Source organism: Artemia sp. Qi Xiang Cuo, chromosome 1 (genome assembly GCF_049724085.1).
Source record: "Artemia sp. Qi Xiang Cuo chromosome 1, ASM4972408v1, whole genome shotgun sequence".
NCBI classification, from domain to species: domain Eukaryota; kingdom Metazoa; phylum Arthropoda; class Branchiopoda; order Anostraca; family Artemiidae; genus Artemia; species Artemia sp. Qi Xiang Cuo.
In genome coordinates, this window is record NC_142794.1 from 46,580,419 (window position 1) to 46,595,972 (window position 15,554).

Consider the following 15,554-nt stretch of genomic DNA (forward strand, 5'->3'; position numbering starts at 1 on the left):
CTCATCTGCAATGCCTCTACTTGTGCCAAACTGTTGCATTTAGTGAATAGTTTTTGTGAATATATTTAGGGCTTTTAACCGTTACCCTAGCTGCTGAAAACTTCTCATCGTCAAATATGTACCGTCTGGCCAAGGCTGGTCTCCACTGAGTAAGTCTGTGGTCCATGCTTGGCCACTGAAAGACGCATTTATGTATAGTCTGTTTAATTGCTTATAAGGCTGCAAAAATGAAAGTACGAAACTAAATATAAAACTGAGACCTTTTGTGGCCTAACCAATCTTTGCAAGAAAGAGAATGGTCTGGATACTGTCCCTTTTGCAGGAAATGAGTTCGAAATCTTCTTCAAAATATCCTCGCGAGGATAAATTATGGAATCTTCCTTTTCAGGTCACTTCCATTTACATATTCCTACCTTGCTTAATACTCTTATTTTGGCTAAATCATTTATCTCGGTTTGAACATATCAGGGAAATATTCCACTTCATACACCACTTTCACTTAAACTCCCTCTGCAGGCTGCTCATTTTCTTCTTTTCCTAGGTGAAGAGATTAGTCATCAGTGTCATTATTCAGTGAAAAAATGTGATCACTCTCCTCGTCATATTGCAATATTTTTCTTACTGCTACTTGCTAGACTGCCCTTGACCTTGTAACTTTGCTTCTTTTCTCCATTTTTGCTTTCTCCTCAGCTTCAGTCTGTTGTTGAACTGGAGTATTAGCTAATACTTCTGTTGAGCCATAGCACCTTCTTTGAGTAGATTTTGTTTCTAGAAACAGTCTTTGCGAAAGATTTGACATATTGTGGAGTGACAATGAGAAGAGAAAGTGGTGACGGGGACTGTGGTACACTGTCAGTGAAGCCTGTAATACCGACTTTTGGGCATTCATTCTTGTGTAGCCCTTGAGGTTAATTTTTGTCATTTTAATTTGTCATATGATCAGACGACATGTTTGGTCTGTCACTTGCATATGAAGACGGAAAAATCTTCGTCAGTAAAGACGTCAAGGTTGAAAGGCTAAATACCAGATTTGGCATACCCACTCCAGATATTGGAAGGGATGAATATACGCAGGGAAGATGTACCAACCAATCCTGCTATATTGCAGATGGTAACCGTTTTCCCTGGACTGTTTAGCATCCAATTATCCATCGCTCTGTTGTAGTGAGCTTTGAGCAAGAAAAAAACAACACTGATGTCTAGTTGTTGCAGTCTTTGGCTACCATGAGGGGGATGGTTGGAAGGATGATGCCAATTTCCTTGGCTATGTTCACAGCGTTTAGCGAAATATATGATTCATGATTATCAAGGATCAGTAGCTTTTTTTCGCTCAGGTGAAGCACACGAATGCTTCACAAAATGGTGCTAGCACTTGTAGAACAGTTCTTGTGATATCCACCCTGACGGGTTTTCTCCAGCAGCTGACCCACATGGTCACCCATTTAGCACGTGGGGCTGTAGCTCTTTCTTGAAAAGACAAAATAAAGGTCGTAAGAAATATCTACTCGTGGCAACTGTTCCAATAATTGTAACTAGAGTGCTGCTTTTGGGTGAAGTAACGTTGCTGACTATTTTTCTACCGTTCTGCAAGGACTTTAGGGGTCTTTTCATGGTTGTAACACCCGCTTCATCTGTCTTATAGATGCCAGAGGCAGTAAAGTTGTGCATTTCAAGGATAGAGCTCAAGTTTTGAAAAAATTGGTTCATGTTGTATGGGTTGAAACTTGGTGCCCGACTGACGCTGGTTGCCTAAGGTTTCCTCAGTAATAATTTCAGGTTTTGCAAACGAAAGTTATACATCCATTCTTTTCCTGCCTATGCATTGTCGATCCAAGCCCCAGGCACTTTTTGCCGTTTGCCAAAGCATACTGACAAGGAAGTTTTCTTGTTTCAGATTTAGTCAGACCCTAGCAAATGTTGGAAGCTTGGATCAAGTAAATCGCCAAAGTGACTTCTTCATTAGGGGAAAAAACGGTGACAAAGCCGTGTTTTCATGACTGGCATGTAGACCAAAAGCTCTTGATCATCATTCCGATGCTTGTAGTAATTATAAAGCTGCGATAATGTTGATCTGGGAATTCTGGATATGCCAGCAGCCTTCCAGACGCTAAAGCCTTCAGCCTTACGGCCGCCTCGAGTTGTTTCTGAGCCCATCCCTGCTTTGTCCCTCATTCGCTGCGTTACTTCCAGATACGAAAGAACTTTTATCCCCTTCATTACAGACAAAATAAATAAAATGTCTCAATAGTTTATTCCCCCCTCTTTTTTTTATTAGCTGATGGTACTGCCCAGGTTCTTGCACTCATTTGCTTGCCCCACCCTCTTTTTTTTGTCAGTTTTATTGCTTTTAACTCTTTTATTGATTTACTGTAGTTGAATTATTGACATTTTCTTAGTATCCCTTTTAATTTAATTGCATTTATGTCTTGCTCTAAGTTTAGTTTTACTAGTTTTTAATGCGTTTCTATTTCGCTCTAAGTTTCGTTCGACCAGTTTTTATCTTTTTATTTTTCTGTTTGACTTTTTGCATTTTTAATTATTGACTTTTAAATGATTGTTCACCATGGTTTTCTCTATTTTGTTGTTGTTCTTTGCATTTCTAGTGTAACCATTTATATTGTCGACTCCAAAGTCCGAATTCGGCCCTTTGTGGGCTTGTGATAGCGTGTTTTTTAAAATAAATATCTTATCTCCTAAATATCTTATCCAGACACTTTAATAAGGGCTTTTCAAGTAGTTTCTTCTGATTCAACTCTCTGCTCTATAGCGTCCTTTCTACGCGGTTCCATCTGATTCCTAGGTACCCTTGACATTTAGGAACTACCACTGATGTTTCTCAGTAAAAAAAAATTGTGTGTGTATGTATCTATTCTCTTTAAACGAGCAACTGTATATATATGTAAATAATTTTTTCTTGAAAACGGCTCCTTTTTTTTGAAAATTAGCACCGTGAGATTTTCTGAAATGAAAAAACGAACTAGATCGGTCACGAGTTTGGAAAATGTCGTTTATAGCCTTAATTTTGGAAAAAAAGTTAATGTCAATGACGTCATACGTATTTAATTTCAATAGCACAAATTACTCCCCCCAGAAATGGTCGTATCGTTTCAGTATTTATGATGTTTGCAAATTTACACAAGATGACAAATGACTGAACAGCTAAAGAAAACGGCATGGAACAAGAAAGAGCAAAAATCTTGATTCAAGGGAAATTGCTGATTTGCTATCCCATGACTTGAAACTAAAATCCATGAATGAAACGATGATTATGCCCATGCGTAATTTAGATATTCCAGAGGGTATAGGCATTTGACCTTTCCTGGTTATTACTGAATTGTATAACAGCACAATTAAAGCAAAAATATAGTGACAGGGTAAAAGCTGGGAAAGAAGTTTTTTTGTATCTATGACATCATTCGAAATTACACTTGATTTGAATGAATCCGAACCGCTAAAGCAAAAGACATGGGGAAAATTTCTGAAGTAATAATGCACAAAAATGAAGGGTGGAGGAAATCTGCTGCTAAAAGATATGCGACAACAAGCACCACAATGAATCCCAAATGAAAATAATAGCCAACGAAATCTGCAGTTAGAAGATAAGCGACAGGGATGATCACATTGAATCCTAAAAATTATTCAAGATTGCAAACAGCTAAAGAAAAAGTCATTGAACAACAAACAGCAAAAATCACATTGAATTGCTAACGAAAATTCAACTTAAAATTTAAGAATAACACGATTATTACGTTATTATGTAATTTAAGTAGGTCCTATTTCAGAAACTACAATGGCATAAAGAACATGTTATTATAGCGTTTGTAAAGGATACACTGGAAGGAGGAATTTAATTCACCCCAGAATTCCTTAATTCAACTGAATTTGTTGATTTGCTACCCATGACTTGAAACTAAAGAATGGAAACGATCATTAGGCCAATGCATATTTGACATATTTAAGAGGGCATATGCAATGGAACATTCCTGGTTGTTACTGAATTATTAACAAAGCAATTAATGCAAAACATAATCACTGGGAAAGAAGTATCTCTGGTATCTATGACGTCATGCGAAATTACACATGATTTTCAGTGAATCCGAATAGCTAAGGCAGAGACAGGAAAAAATTTCTGAAGTACTGATGCAAGAAAAAGAAGCTTGAATGAGATCTACGGCTAGAAGACATGCGACAACAATCACCAACAATCGCCAAAGGGCAATAATGGACAAAAAACTGTGGTTAGAAGATAAGCGACAGAGACGATCACTTCGAATCGTAAACGAAATTTGCGGTTAGAATAGGAGCAACAGTGAGACTCACAACGAGTCCCAGGGAAAAAACAAATCCTATAAAATTGATGATTCTTTGATGCATTAACAGGAAGGAGAAAATTAATTCACGCCATAATTTCTTAATTCAGTTGAAATTGCTGATTTGACACCTAAAGACTTAAACCTAAAGAAGAACGCGATGATCATGCTAATGCATAATTAGAAAATCAAATATGCCGAGTGCCGGGGCCTGGGTGAAGCCTGGGACCCCAGTACTATGTATGTGTGTATGTACTTTGATACTCTTAATAATTGTTGAACACCTGAGGTACGCTTGTAAATGTCTGAGATATTGAGAGGATTATGTAAATACTTCAGGCTGATTCAAGTCAATAAAAATTGACATTCTATGTACTTACTTGCTTCTGTTTGGTTCAGACCAAACAAAAAAATATTAGGCTATTTTCTATTACTATTATTTTCAGAGTACTATTTATTCTATTAGAGTATTATCTATTGTTTTCAGGGTATTATTTTCTGGTAGTCTAGTCTTAAGGAAACAAATATAAAAAAATAATGGCATTTTGAAGATACTGGTTGATATAAATCGGGTAAAACGTTTTAAGTAGTTTTAAATTGAGGAATATATAAAGATAACCACTCTCTGTGTTGTCCCATGGGAACAAAGTCTTGCGGCATCTTTAGCCTACTTGTGAAAAAGTAGGAATAGCAAAAAAGAGAATATTGGCAGAAATCCCAAGAACGGTCAAGAACGGTCAAGAAAGGTTTCGTGAAGAACGGTCATAGATACAGCAAGAAATGCTAATTGAAGATCTTTCAATGGGCAGTCGACAAGTTGAAACAGCCGACAAAAGTTATTCCAATCTCAGTTGCTGCTGGCCAGGGCCAAACTGTTAAATTTCTCTCGAAAGTAAAGTACAAGTAAGTATTTAAAACTGATGAAAAGAGTACTTTTTTCAATAGAAAACGATTAAGACATGACAAAATTTGAAAAACAAGTTGGAAAAACTGATGGGTACATTGTGTAAAATTAAGTGTTTAGGAGGTATAGTTTTGATTTTTTTTTTTTTTTTTTTAGCTTGACAAAAGCTTATCCTAGGAACAGTTTCCATAATAATAGGAAAGGATTCTAAAGAGTGGACTATACTACCATAGTATGATCCACGGCGCTTAAAAGGATGACAGTGTTTTTTAGATTTTTAAGGCAACAAAACACTTTTTCAGGCGTATTTTGTGTCATCTCTCAATGGTTTTTGGGGTTACATATGAAGAAAGAAGCAAGAAAGAGTGCAACAACGAGTCTTGCTCTGTTTATATTTCAAATCATGTGACTGCATTTGATGGAATTGTCTTCTACCTGGCAAATGGGTGCATTGCAGTAAGTTATTTGGATAAAATATTTTTATTGGTCATGGAGTATTTATTTTATAGTAAGACTAGCTTACTTTAGGATCCTTTATCCGAGAGGGCAGGGGTTCGAATCCTAGTGTACCCAATTATTTGGTTTGAGACAAGGGTCAGTGGTGTGACTCTGTAAGGTCCGCCAGAGTCGACCCAGCTCTAAATGGGTGCCTGGAGAAATCTGGGGAAGGTAAACAGGAAGGGTGTGTGAAAGCACAGGATGGTTGTGCCCCGACCCCCCATTGCACTTCCTGCCTGAAGGGGCTAGAAATGAAGATCAGCACCGCCGGTAGGGACTGTAAAGTCCAATGCCGTATTCTTTACCTTTTTTTACTAGCTTACTCGTCAGGTGATGCGGAGATTTTAATAGAAATTAATTTAAACGACCCTCCCCCTCACCCACGGAAAATTTTTCCCTGCGAAAAATCCTCCGTGGGACAGCCCCCACTGTGTATTAATAACGACCGTATTTTTCAATTTAAAAGTGTTTGAAAAATTACCATCGCTGACAAATATCCCCCTCCCCTGGAAAAAATTACCAATGTGGAAAACTCCGCGAAAAATCTCCCCAGTTTAAAGTTCCCGTGGAATATTTTTCCCGTTTAATATTCCCCCAGAATATTCCTCCCGTAGGAAATCCTCCCTCGCAATATGCCCCCCTTCGGAAAGTTCCTCCCCGTACAATTCCCCTGAAAATTTTTTTCCACGTTTTCTTCTTCATAAAAAATTCACCTGGAATCCTAAACGTGCTCTTTTCGACTTCCAGCTGCACATTTTCACATTCATAATGCACATAATGCATTGCACATATACTGCACATAATACGACTTTCATAATACATTTCATGACATAATATAGACCTATATTTCAATCAACTTAGTTAAGACAAGAATTAAGATAATAAATGTCTTATGTTTACCATTTTTCTTATATGGACTAGATTACGTGGCTTTTCAGGAACAAATACCCCGCAGTGTGGTATGCTGAGCACACATTTACTTCCTCCAGAGCATCGACAAGCTCTCATTCAGTAAACAGTTCCATAAGTTGCTCCTTGGCTTGTATTTTGTTGTGGAGTTTGCGAACATACGGGGTGAGATGAGGAAGTGTCCTGGGGGCTGATTGCTCGAAAGGATTGAAAAGGGCCTGTGTTTTTTGATGATTAGTGGTAAGGAGAAGGCTGTTCTGCAACAATGTTGGTAAAATACCATCTCTTGGATTTTTTCCAGCCATTCGATTGATGAAGCTATGGACATCTTCCATGTCGATCTCTTAACTTTCAGGACTCCTTTTTTCACTAGCCTCTATTGTACAAAGATCTATAAGATTTCAATGTTAGGAAATTTCCGAAACCTGTTTTTAAGTTCGCGTTTTTCTTCAAATGGCTGTTTGATAGTCATCATTCCACCAGAGTTTATTTGTCTTTTTAGATGGACGTAATGTAGGCTGGCCGGAAGATCTTGGTATAGACTCTAAAGCGGTATTTTTTTCGATACTGGTTATAAGTTGGGTCTACCTCAGGCGCTTGAAGAACCTTTCCATAATCTGTTTTGCTGAAAATTTGTTCAAATGGTTATGGCACACTTTAAATGTAGGTGACACAGTTTAACAGCTCGTGTCATTTATGGTGGTCGGAATGGCAGAATGGTCTGTCTGTAGATATTGTACACCTTGGATTGTTACATGTGGAACAAGATTTGTTGGTCCTGTCTGCAAGATTGTTAAGAAATTTCCGTTCCTTATATTATAACTTTAAATGAGCCATTAAACAGCTCTCTATGATGTTCTAGTACCCCGCTAGCTGCGGGAAAAAGCGAAAAAAAGCCGTCGATGCAGAATATCGTAGTTCAAGCAACTTTTCTAGTTTTTCAAGCCAATGGATTTTCTTCGTTGTTCAAGCTAATGAGCTTTAAGTTTCCTCTTACATAAGGGTTTTGGACAAGGCGATTCTAATTGTATACTTTGTGTTTCGATCTGATCAATTAACCCGTATACTTTTTTAATGACCTTAAATTAGAACAATTACAGATGCAAAATACCTTAGTTCAAGCAAATTTTCTTCTTTTTTTTGCAAGCCAACATATTTTGTTTTTTATTCAAGCGAAGAGACTGTAAGTATCCTACATAAGAGTTTCGGACAAGTCGGTTCTAATAGGGTACTTTGTGTTTCGATCTGATACTATTTTTGGGAGTTATGGGTTATTGTATTTCTTAGTATAAGTCGTGATCGTCTCTTACTAGGTTGCTAGCTACCGCTGCAACCAGGACAGGTGTTTAGACCAAACGGCGTAAGCATCTGGGACCAGTAGAATTATTTTTTCAATGGACTTTCATGTAGTGTTCTACTGATTCATATCTTCCCACAGGTGACTATGGGCATTAAAATCATCAAACAGAATCGTTTTTTGCCCAGTTACGTCTTCGTGTAAAACTCAAAAATTGGGTTTCCTCCTTTGGGATTATAAAATGAACATATTTTAAGACAGTCACCATTTTTAGGTGAAGAATAACACCTACGACATCTACATCGGGATTGTAAGGTTTGATTGGCGCTGCAGAGTGAGATAAATTATTATTTACAAGTAAAGTGACACCTTGATCTTAACGGTTGGAAGAACTATCTTTTCTGAATATTGTATTACCAGGGATGATTATCTTTTTCAGATCATGTAGATTTGTTTCTTTTAGGTATACAATGTCGGTATTATTTTTGCTCAGCCAATTTTTTAAATCTAGAGGCTTACTTGACTTTAAAGAAATTACATTCCCTTTGAAAGATCTTGAAAGTTCATGCTCTTTCATTTCTTCTAAATTTGGCGTGTCTATCAAATCATTGTCGGATGCAAAAGAGAGAAAATTCTTTCTATTTGCTCTTTGCTGTTTCCGAGTTATATGGGTGCGAAGTGTTTTTTTCTCTTTGCTAACTTTCTTTGCTGTATCTTAACTGTATCTTTTCCATCTGTCTCTTCGTTTTTGCTTTTTTGGGATGTCCAACGGGTGGCTATTGCACTTTTCAGGAGCTGAATTTCCGTAGTTGCGGAAGTCCATATTATGGGGCCAAGAACTATAGTCTAGTGATAGCTTTCCTATTCATAATTGCCTTTACTTGTGGTGTTTAATCACAGGATTGAATCAGATGACTAACTGTTAAATATTCTGTAATTTTTTCGAACTCGTGTGATTCTGAGGCTACCTGTGGTCTGTGCTAATAGGATTGTATATCTTTTCTTGGTGTTTGTTGGGCCGGTGTTAGAAGTGCCATTCCGTGCATTTGCGTTTTCAGGTGAGGGGCTCTACCGCTTTCCAAATTTTTATTGAGCGGTGGGCTCACATTATTTTTCGGAGGATTTATTATAGAGTTACCTGGTATTGTTGTCAGTCTTTGAGCTAATTTTGACTTGGGAATCCTTGATGTAATTGATCTGCATTTAATCTGCCAATCTCACTATAACAGCTCTTTTCTGATACGAGGGGAATCTTTGCTTTTGCAGGGAAGAGTGCCCATAGGTTTTACAGTTCTTGCAATGTGGTTCTCTAGCTTTATATCCTTCTTGAGTATGACCCGTTCCTCTGCATACTGGGTATGCAGAAATCATCGGTTTGTTGTTATTTTTGATGTGGCCATAAATCAGACAGATAGTGCACTAAAACGGTTTTGGTTTGTATTGTTTGTACCAAACTTTTTGACCATACAAATATAGAGCAACTTCTTTGTCGTTTTTGCTGCTTATTAAAATAGATTTACTGTCAACTAGATCTGCATCCTTCTTTTACTGTAGTCTAGTTACACACTTACATTTGCTGGTTGTACTAGCCGTCCTGGTGCATCTAGTAGCTCAAGCTGAATTTCCTCATTAGAAAGGTCAAGTCCATACAGCACATATTCGTGGAGGGCCTGTTTTTATTACTATTGTACATTCGGCTGTAGTACCTGCAAAAAATATCGTTTTATACGTTTGAATGAGAATATTCGCACCGTTTTGTTTTGAAAATTAATTTTAGCCATAGCTGATCTGTTTTCACATCAAAATTAACCGTTGTAGCCGAAAATATTATTTCTTTATCTGTAGGTCCTCTTCTTGTTTAAACGGCCCTCTATTCGTTTTTCTAATCAACACTGAGATTAAATCCGTTTTTGCTATAATTTCTTAAACATTTGGCTCCGTGTTTGGCCAACATCTTGATCTTTTTCTTTTTATTGTTGATTGAGATGCTATCTGGATATTCACATTCTTGGTAGCTTGGCTTGTTTTATCCTTTTCGGTTGTTTGGTTTTAACGGACAAAATCTTGCTTCACAGAATTTGCGGACTGGGGAGGCGGTCTAAGCGTTTCCAGTTGTTTTATTTTTTTGACTACCTGATCAATTCTTCCCTGGTCCAGCCGAAAATATTTTCCAAAATTACATTATGGCAGTGCTTGTATAATAATTGGCGAATCGTAACATCAGTTTTGAAAAAGGGAAAGGACGCAGATCAGTGTTCCAGTTATCAGTGTTCCAGTTCGAGTATGTCGTATTGCCTGAAGTTTTGACTAAATGTGATTTTTTTTATTATCAAGTTGGGTTCAGAGCTGAGTTTTGTTGTTCTCAAGCCAAACGTATAATAGGTCAGTTGCTTGTCTCTGCAAAAATGCAAAAAATGCCACTTTATTATTGCTCGGTTGAAATCTCAGTCGCTTTCTTACGACTTTGTAAAATTGCAAGCACTTCGCTGCTTAGTTAAAGCAGGATTTAATTCCTCCTGAGTAAAAATTCTACAGTTGTGGTCTTCCAATTCGTTGGTTTGGTTAAAATGGATGTCTTATATATCCGAACGTATCTTACTAAAGAAAGGAGTCAGGCAAGGGGGTGTGCTGTCTCCATATATTTTAAAACTGTGCTTGTGGACTTTTTGTGAATGCTGTCTCCTACTGTATTTTTAGAAAATGCTGCTGCTAGTCACATTTCCTATGCTGATGATGTTCTGCTATTTGTTCCCACGAGGCCAGGCCTCACAATGAGATTGAAGGTTCCGAATAATTCATTGAACACAACTGAACTTTCTGTAAATGCTTCAAAATGTAAGTTCCTATCGTTTATCAGTGCAAAACCCACCCCTCTTGAAAATGTGAGGTAAGTGATGCTCAAGGGTGTCCCAAAGTTGAAATGGCTTGGGATTACTTTTTCTTATACACTTTCGACTACATGCTCGTCTCTGGTTGCTAGTGCTCTGCAGTGTATTCGCTTCTCATATGGTAAAATCAGCCACCGCGGCTTATGTAAACTTTACCATAGTTTTTGTTCTCCTGCAATTATTTTTCTTTCCATTGTACAGGCTCAAATACACTAAAAGGACCGTCTTCATCCAGGGAAAGGCTGAAAATTTTAATACTTTAATTTCTTACTATATTTGCCAAAGTGGTACAGAAATCTAAAGATTATGTCGCACTTTGGGTATTTTGAAGTTTTTTTGCTTCTTGACGACATCGCTAAGGATCTGAGGACCAATACTGCTAGGAAGATATATGCCAGTGACCCCCTCACTTATTTTTTTCCAGATTAGTGATTCTATGTACATTGTTTGGTTATTTATGTTGTGTGTTTCCTTATTTTATCCTTTTGTATAATATTATTTTGTTTTTTCATTTTTTACTCCACATCTGTTTTGTATTGCGGGTTATAAATAAACTTACTTACTTACTTACTATATATGCGCCTGTTCTGAACTGTGCTCAAACTGCACTGCATTACGTACATTGCAAATTGAATGAACTATTGTGTAAACACGGCAGGGAATATGAACTGATAGTACGTCGATGTGGTTTACGGAATGATGATGACATAGACGCACTAAAAATAAAAGAGAATGTAGTTGAACTCATGTACAGAACCAGAATATAAAAAATTGGAGAATTGTCTCAAATAAAGCAGGATAATTTAATTTCACTCACTATCTAAATAAACGAGTTTACCAAGAAAAGGGGAGGCCTAATTGAACAGTCCAATCGATATTTACCCGAGTCTATCTCCTATTTATCCATCATACTAAAACCAAAAAAAAATTAGAGAATCCAGTGGTTATTAGTAATATTTAAGGGGAGAGTTTGGCATCTTACTCCACGCTAAAGAAATTCACTGAAAAGCTGGCTCTGAATGGTCATTTCTGCCAGATAAAATGGCGTAGGGGAGGATTAGTTGCAGGTTTGTATTAGGATACTTGTGCTCAAGCTGTAGCATATATTTAAAAAAAAGGCATGTGACATAAAGGTCTTCTGTTGTAAACCGTGGATTTTAGCTGTTACCACATTTGTTATTCTGGCATTATCTGATGAGGATGTCCTAGTTTGAACCTGAACAATATTGAAGCCCGCTGCTTTGGGAGATAAAACACAGTGAAGTTGGATTTCCAAAATCAAAACTAAAAAAGCTCGTGAGCAAAGACTAAATCGCGGTCTGTTTGTTGATTTTGCGGATTTTAAAGTACACCAAGAGCTCGCGAAGAGATGTACTAACTCTCTGTTTTTAGATATATAGTAAGAAAAGTTTGTAACTTCCAACTTTTATGCTTGTAAGAGCAACCCAATATGTCCCACTTACTCATTCCAAATCTTTCGACTTGCTTGAGCAATTTCTAGATAGATGTATCTAGCGTAAGCTGCGAAAAAAAAATTGTTCGTTTTAAATTTCTGCTTGCCTCTTTACTTCCATAAGAAAAACTCGGTGAACCTTATGCTTGTCGGTAAGAAGAGTGTCTTAAACGAAAATACATTATAAAACGACTACATTCGATTGCTGACTTCGATTAAATGATAATTTTATTCTATTTTTTTAGTTTTTTAGCTGTTCGTTAATAAAAGTAATACTTTTTCATATCGATATTCGTATACAGAATAGCAATGTTGAAACTGTTGGTTGCTTTGATGTCTAACTTATTTCACAGGTCTAAGATGTTTTGTTGAAAGATTTGTAAAAATAAAAAAAAAGTTTTGAAAGCAGGACGCAACTTTGTTTCAATGTAGTAGGCAAACAGTTTCTCTATCAACAAGCAACATTCTATTTCTGAATATTTGTTTCATTTTACAGCCAGCTAGACCGTCTTTTCCATCTGTTGTCTGTTCACTCTTTGGGCTTTTTGGCGTACCAAGTCAAATATCCCAAGATGATATGGTATCACTACTGAAACGGAAAATGCACAATTCGGAAAAGTCTCTTGTTTTATACCCTGAATGTACGACAACTAATGGAAAGAAGGGGATGCTTAGGTAAGTTACTTAGTTTGTATGTTTTTTGTTCTTTTCGCTGAGGAGGCAAGATCTTTATTTATTTTTTATTTCTTAACATCTTACAGGAGATCGTTCCATATTTAGTTTATTTAGTTTACCTGATCAGTTCATTTCATTTATTAAACTCTGGTTGTCGTATTTTCATGTACAGCATATTTGTTTTGCGAGTAACTCTTTAGTTTTGGGCTCTTTTTTGTTCTTTTTCTGCTGCAGGTTTCAGTATGTGTCAGAAAGTGGTAAGGTTCTAACCTCTGCGGTCTTATGTAAAATGTGGGGAAAGATGCATAGCCTGTAATTCTTTCTTGATAACAGAAAGAATGGTTTTCTGTTGTCAGGTTCCCTGGCCCAATTGCCAAAATATTTTCTAGTACAATGAGAGGAAAATTAGAGATCCGAAAAATTAGTATTTTCTCATTTGTTCGTAAGTCCTGTGCTTTTACTACCCTGTACCAAAAGTACTATACCGAATCATTGTGGAAAAATTACGAAAGTATTGTACCTTCGTAAGTACTTTCACTATCTTTTTTCTGGTTGCCATTTTCCCAGAATGGCTCTTCTCATTTTGGGGCGTTTGGGACTGAGGCAGAGGAATGGTATCAGACACACCTTCTAAGCTCAAGAAGTTCTCTTATTGATAAAGAAATTGGAGCTTACCCTTTGGTGTTTTCTTTAAATATTAGAATAGGGCTGCCTGGGTAAAGAGCCATATGTCTGGGTAATGTATTAATATATTTTTTTCCGGTCATATTGTAGTGAAGGGGTGGTTATAGAAGCATTCAAGAGGGCTCATCCGGTTTAAAATTACCAGCTCTGGTGCCCTTTGAAAAGTCAAAACTTAATGGAGCGCAACCCGTCCCTTCAAAGACAGCGAATTGTAGAGGAAAACTAATTGAGTATTTCGGCTGTATTTACAATAACTATACTCAGCAAAACTAGAGTAAAGATAAAATTAAACTTACACTAAAAAAAACCTTTGAAAAATGAGAAAAAATTTATATTTAAACATCTGAGAAAACGAGGGTAATATCAGCCAATGGATAGTAAAGAAGCGAAAAGGACAAAAGCAGATATTTTGGCAAGGGCCACAATCAAACAAACAGAAAACCAAGTCAGAATTAAAGAATCAAAACAAATTAGATTGGGCAAGAATTCTCTGCCTAGCGATTGACTTAGCTTGCCTACTGACCCGGTTTTTGTTAAAACTACGTTAAGTTTGCTAAATTAAGATGATCTTAATTTAAGCTAAGGGGAAATGTTATTTGAATCTTTTAATATTAAGCTATTGTAAATTTGGTTGATGGGAATATTTCAAGTATATCTATTTAAAGCAAGGTTTTTTTAAGTATTTTTTAATTTCAATTGCCTCCTTGAAATATTGTGGTAAGCCAATTGCTGTGGATATTTTAAAGTTGCCTCATCAAAAAGAACTAAATGAGATTTTCAAAAATGTGGAGGGCCAAGGCAGAATCAAAATCATCATTTTATTTTCACATCTCAGAAATTTATCAATTGAACTCTTGCGCTCATTTTGTCGTTCCCTAGCTGTTGGTGGGTCCTGTCCACAGACAAGAAGTATTATCATACAGATGTCCAACTGTCCTATCTCGCAATGTTAAAAAAGAGGGTCGGGTATTCGGACGCCTTTTGGCTATATGTTATGACGTTTAATACATGCTAGAAGTCAGAGTTGCCATGTTAGTTATATTTAACCATTTTGATTGGTAAAAATTATAGCCAATTTTGTAAACTTTACAATTTGTCATATACGGTACACGTAAAATAAAAATAGGCTTAAATATTAAAATTTTACGGTAAAATACTGCAAACATACGAAAATTTAATAGTTTTATTTGTTTAATTTATTTACATCCCATGGCTCGTAAATGTATATACATGTTTTTAATTTCTTTAAAATTTTGATAAAATGGTGGCACGTTGTTTGCCAGTTTCGCTTGTATGATCGAATTTAAACGTATTTTTGGGTTTTATTCGTCTTTTGACCCCTAAATACGAATTCAGCCCAGCCAGGATTGTGATAGCTATTTTTTTTTAATCGCTCTTTATATATCTCTTATCGTTAAGTTTTACAAATATTCATTAACCCTGGAAAAAAAACTATTGAAGTGATCACAAGGAAGCCTAGTACCTAAATTTGAGATAACCATAAAATTTTAGTAGGGTTCTATAAATTTTTTAAACCTAAATCCTGAGTGGCAGATGAAATACATTCTGTTCGATCTGTTGGCATATTAAATTAAAAAAACAAAACAAGTCCTTTCAACTGAAAATAAAGAACAAAATCAAAAGATAAAAACAAAAATTATTACGTATATGAAAGTTCTTATGAACAGCCGTCTTCTGTAAGTTTTGGTTCGCGGTTCTCACGAGGTTCATTTTTTATTTATTCATGAAACTGCATTTTTTCTCTTCAATGTAGTAAGTGAGTAAAGTATTGAGTCCTGCCACAAACAAATCTGTATAGATTTTCACGTGGTAGGACTGTGAGATATTGACTTTTTTTTTGAATATTGGTCTTTAATTAAAAATGAATTTCTTTCTCTCTTTTGTCCTTCCTTAACACCTGGCTCTTTAATCTATT

General features: G+C 36.4%; 1 protein-coding gene across 1 annotated transcript in view; it reads left to right on the top strand.

Annotated features, from left to right (window-relative positions):
- LOC148956393 (lipid droplet-regulating VLDL assembly factor AUP1-like) overlaps positions 1–15,554 on the top strand; it is an 82,203-nt gene that overhangs the window by 29,722 nt on the left and 36,927 nt on the right. The window contains exons 3-4 of the mRNA XM_089107937.1: positions 5,517–5,670; positions 12,756–12,934. Coding sequence (XP_088964063.1) covers positions 5,517–5,670; positions 12,756–12,934 — 333 coding nt within the window. The remainder of the gene's footprint in view (positions 1–5,516; positions 5,671–12,755; positions 12,935–15,554) is intronic.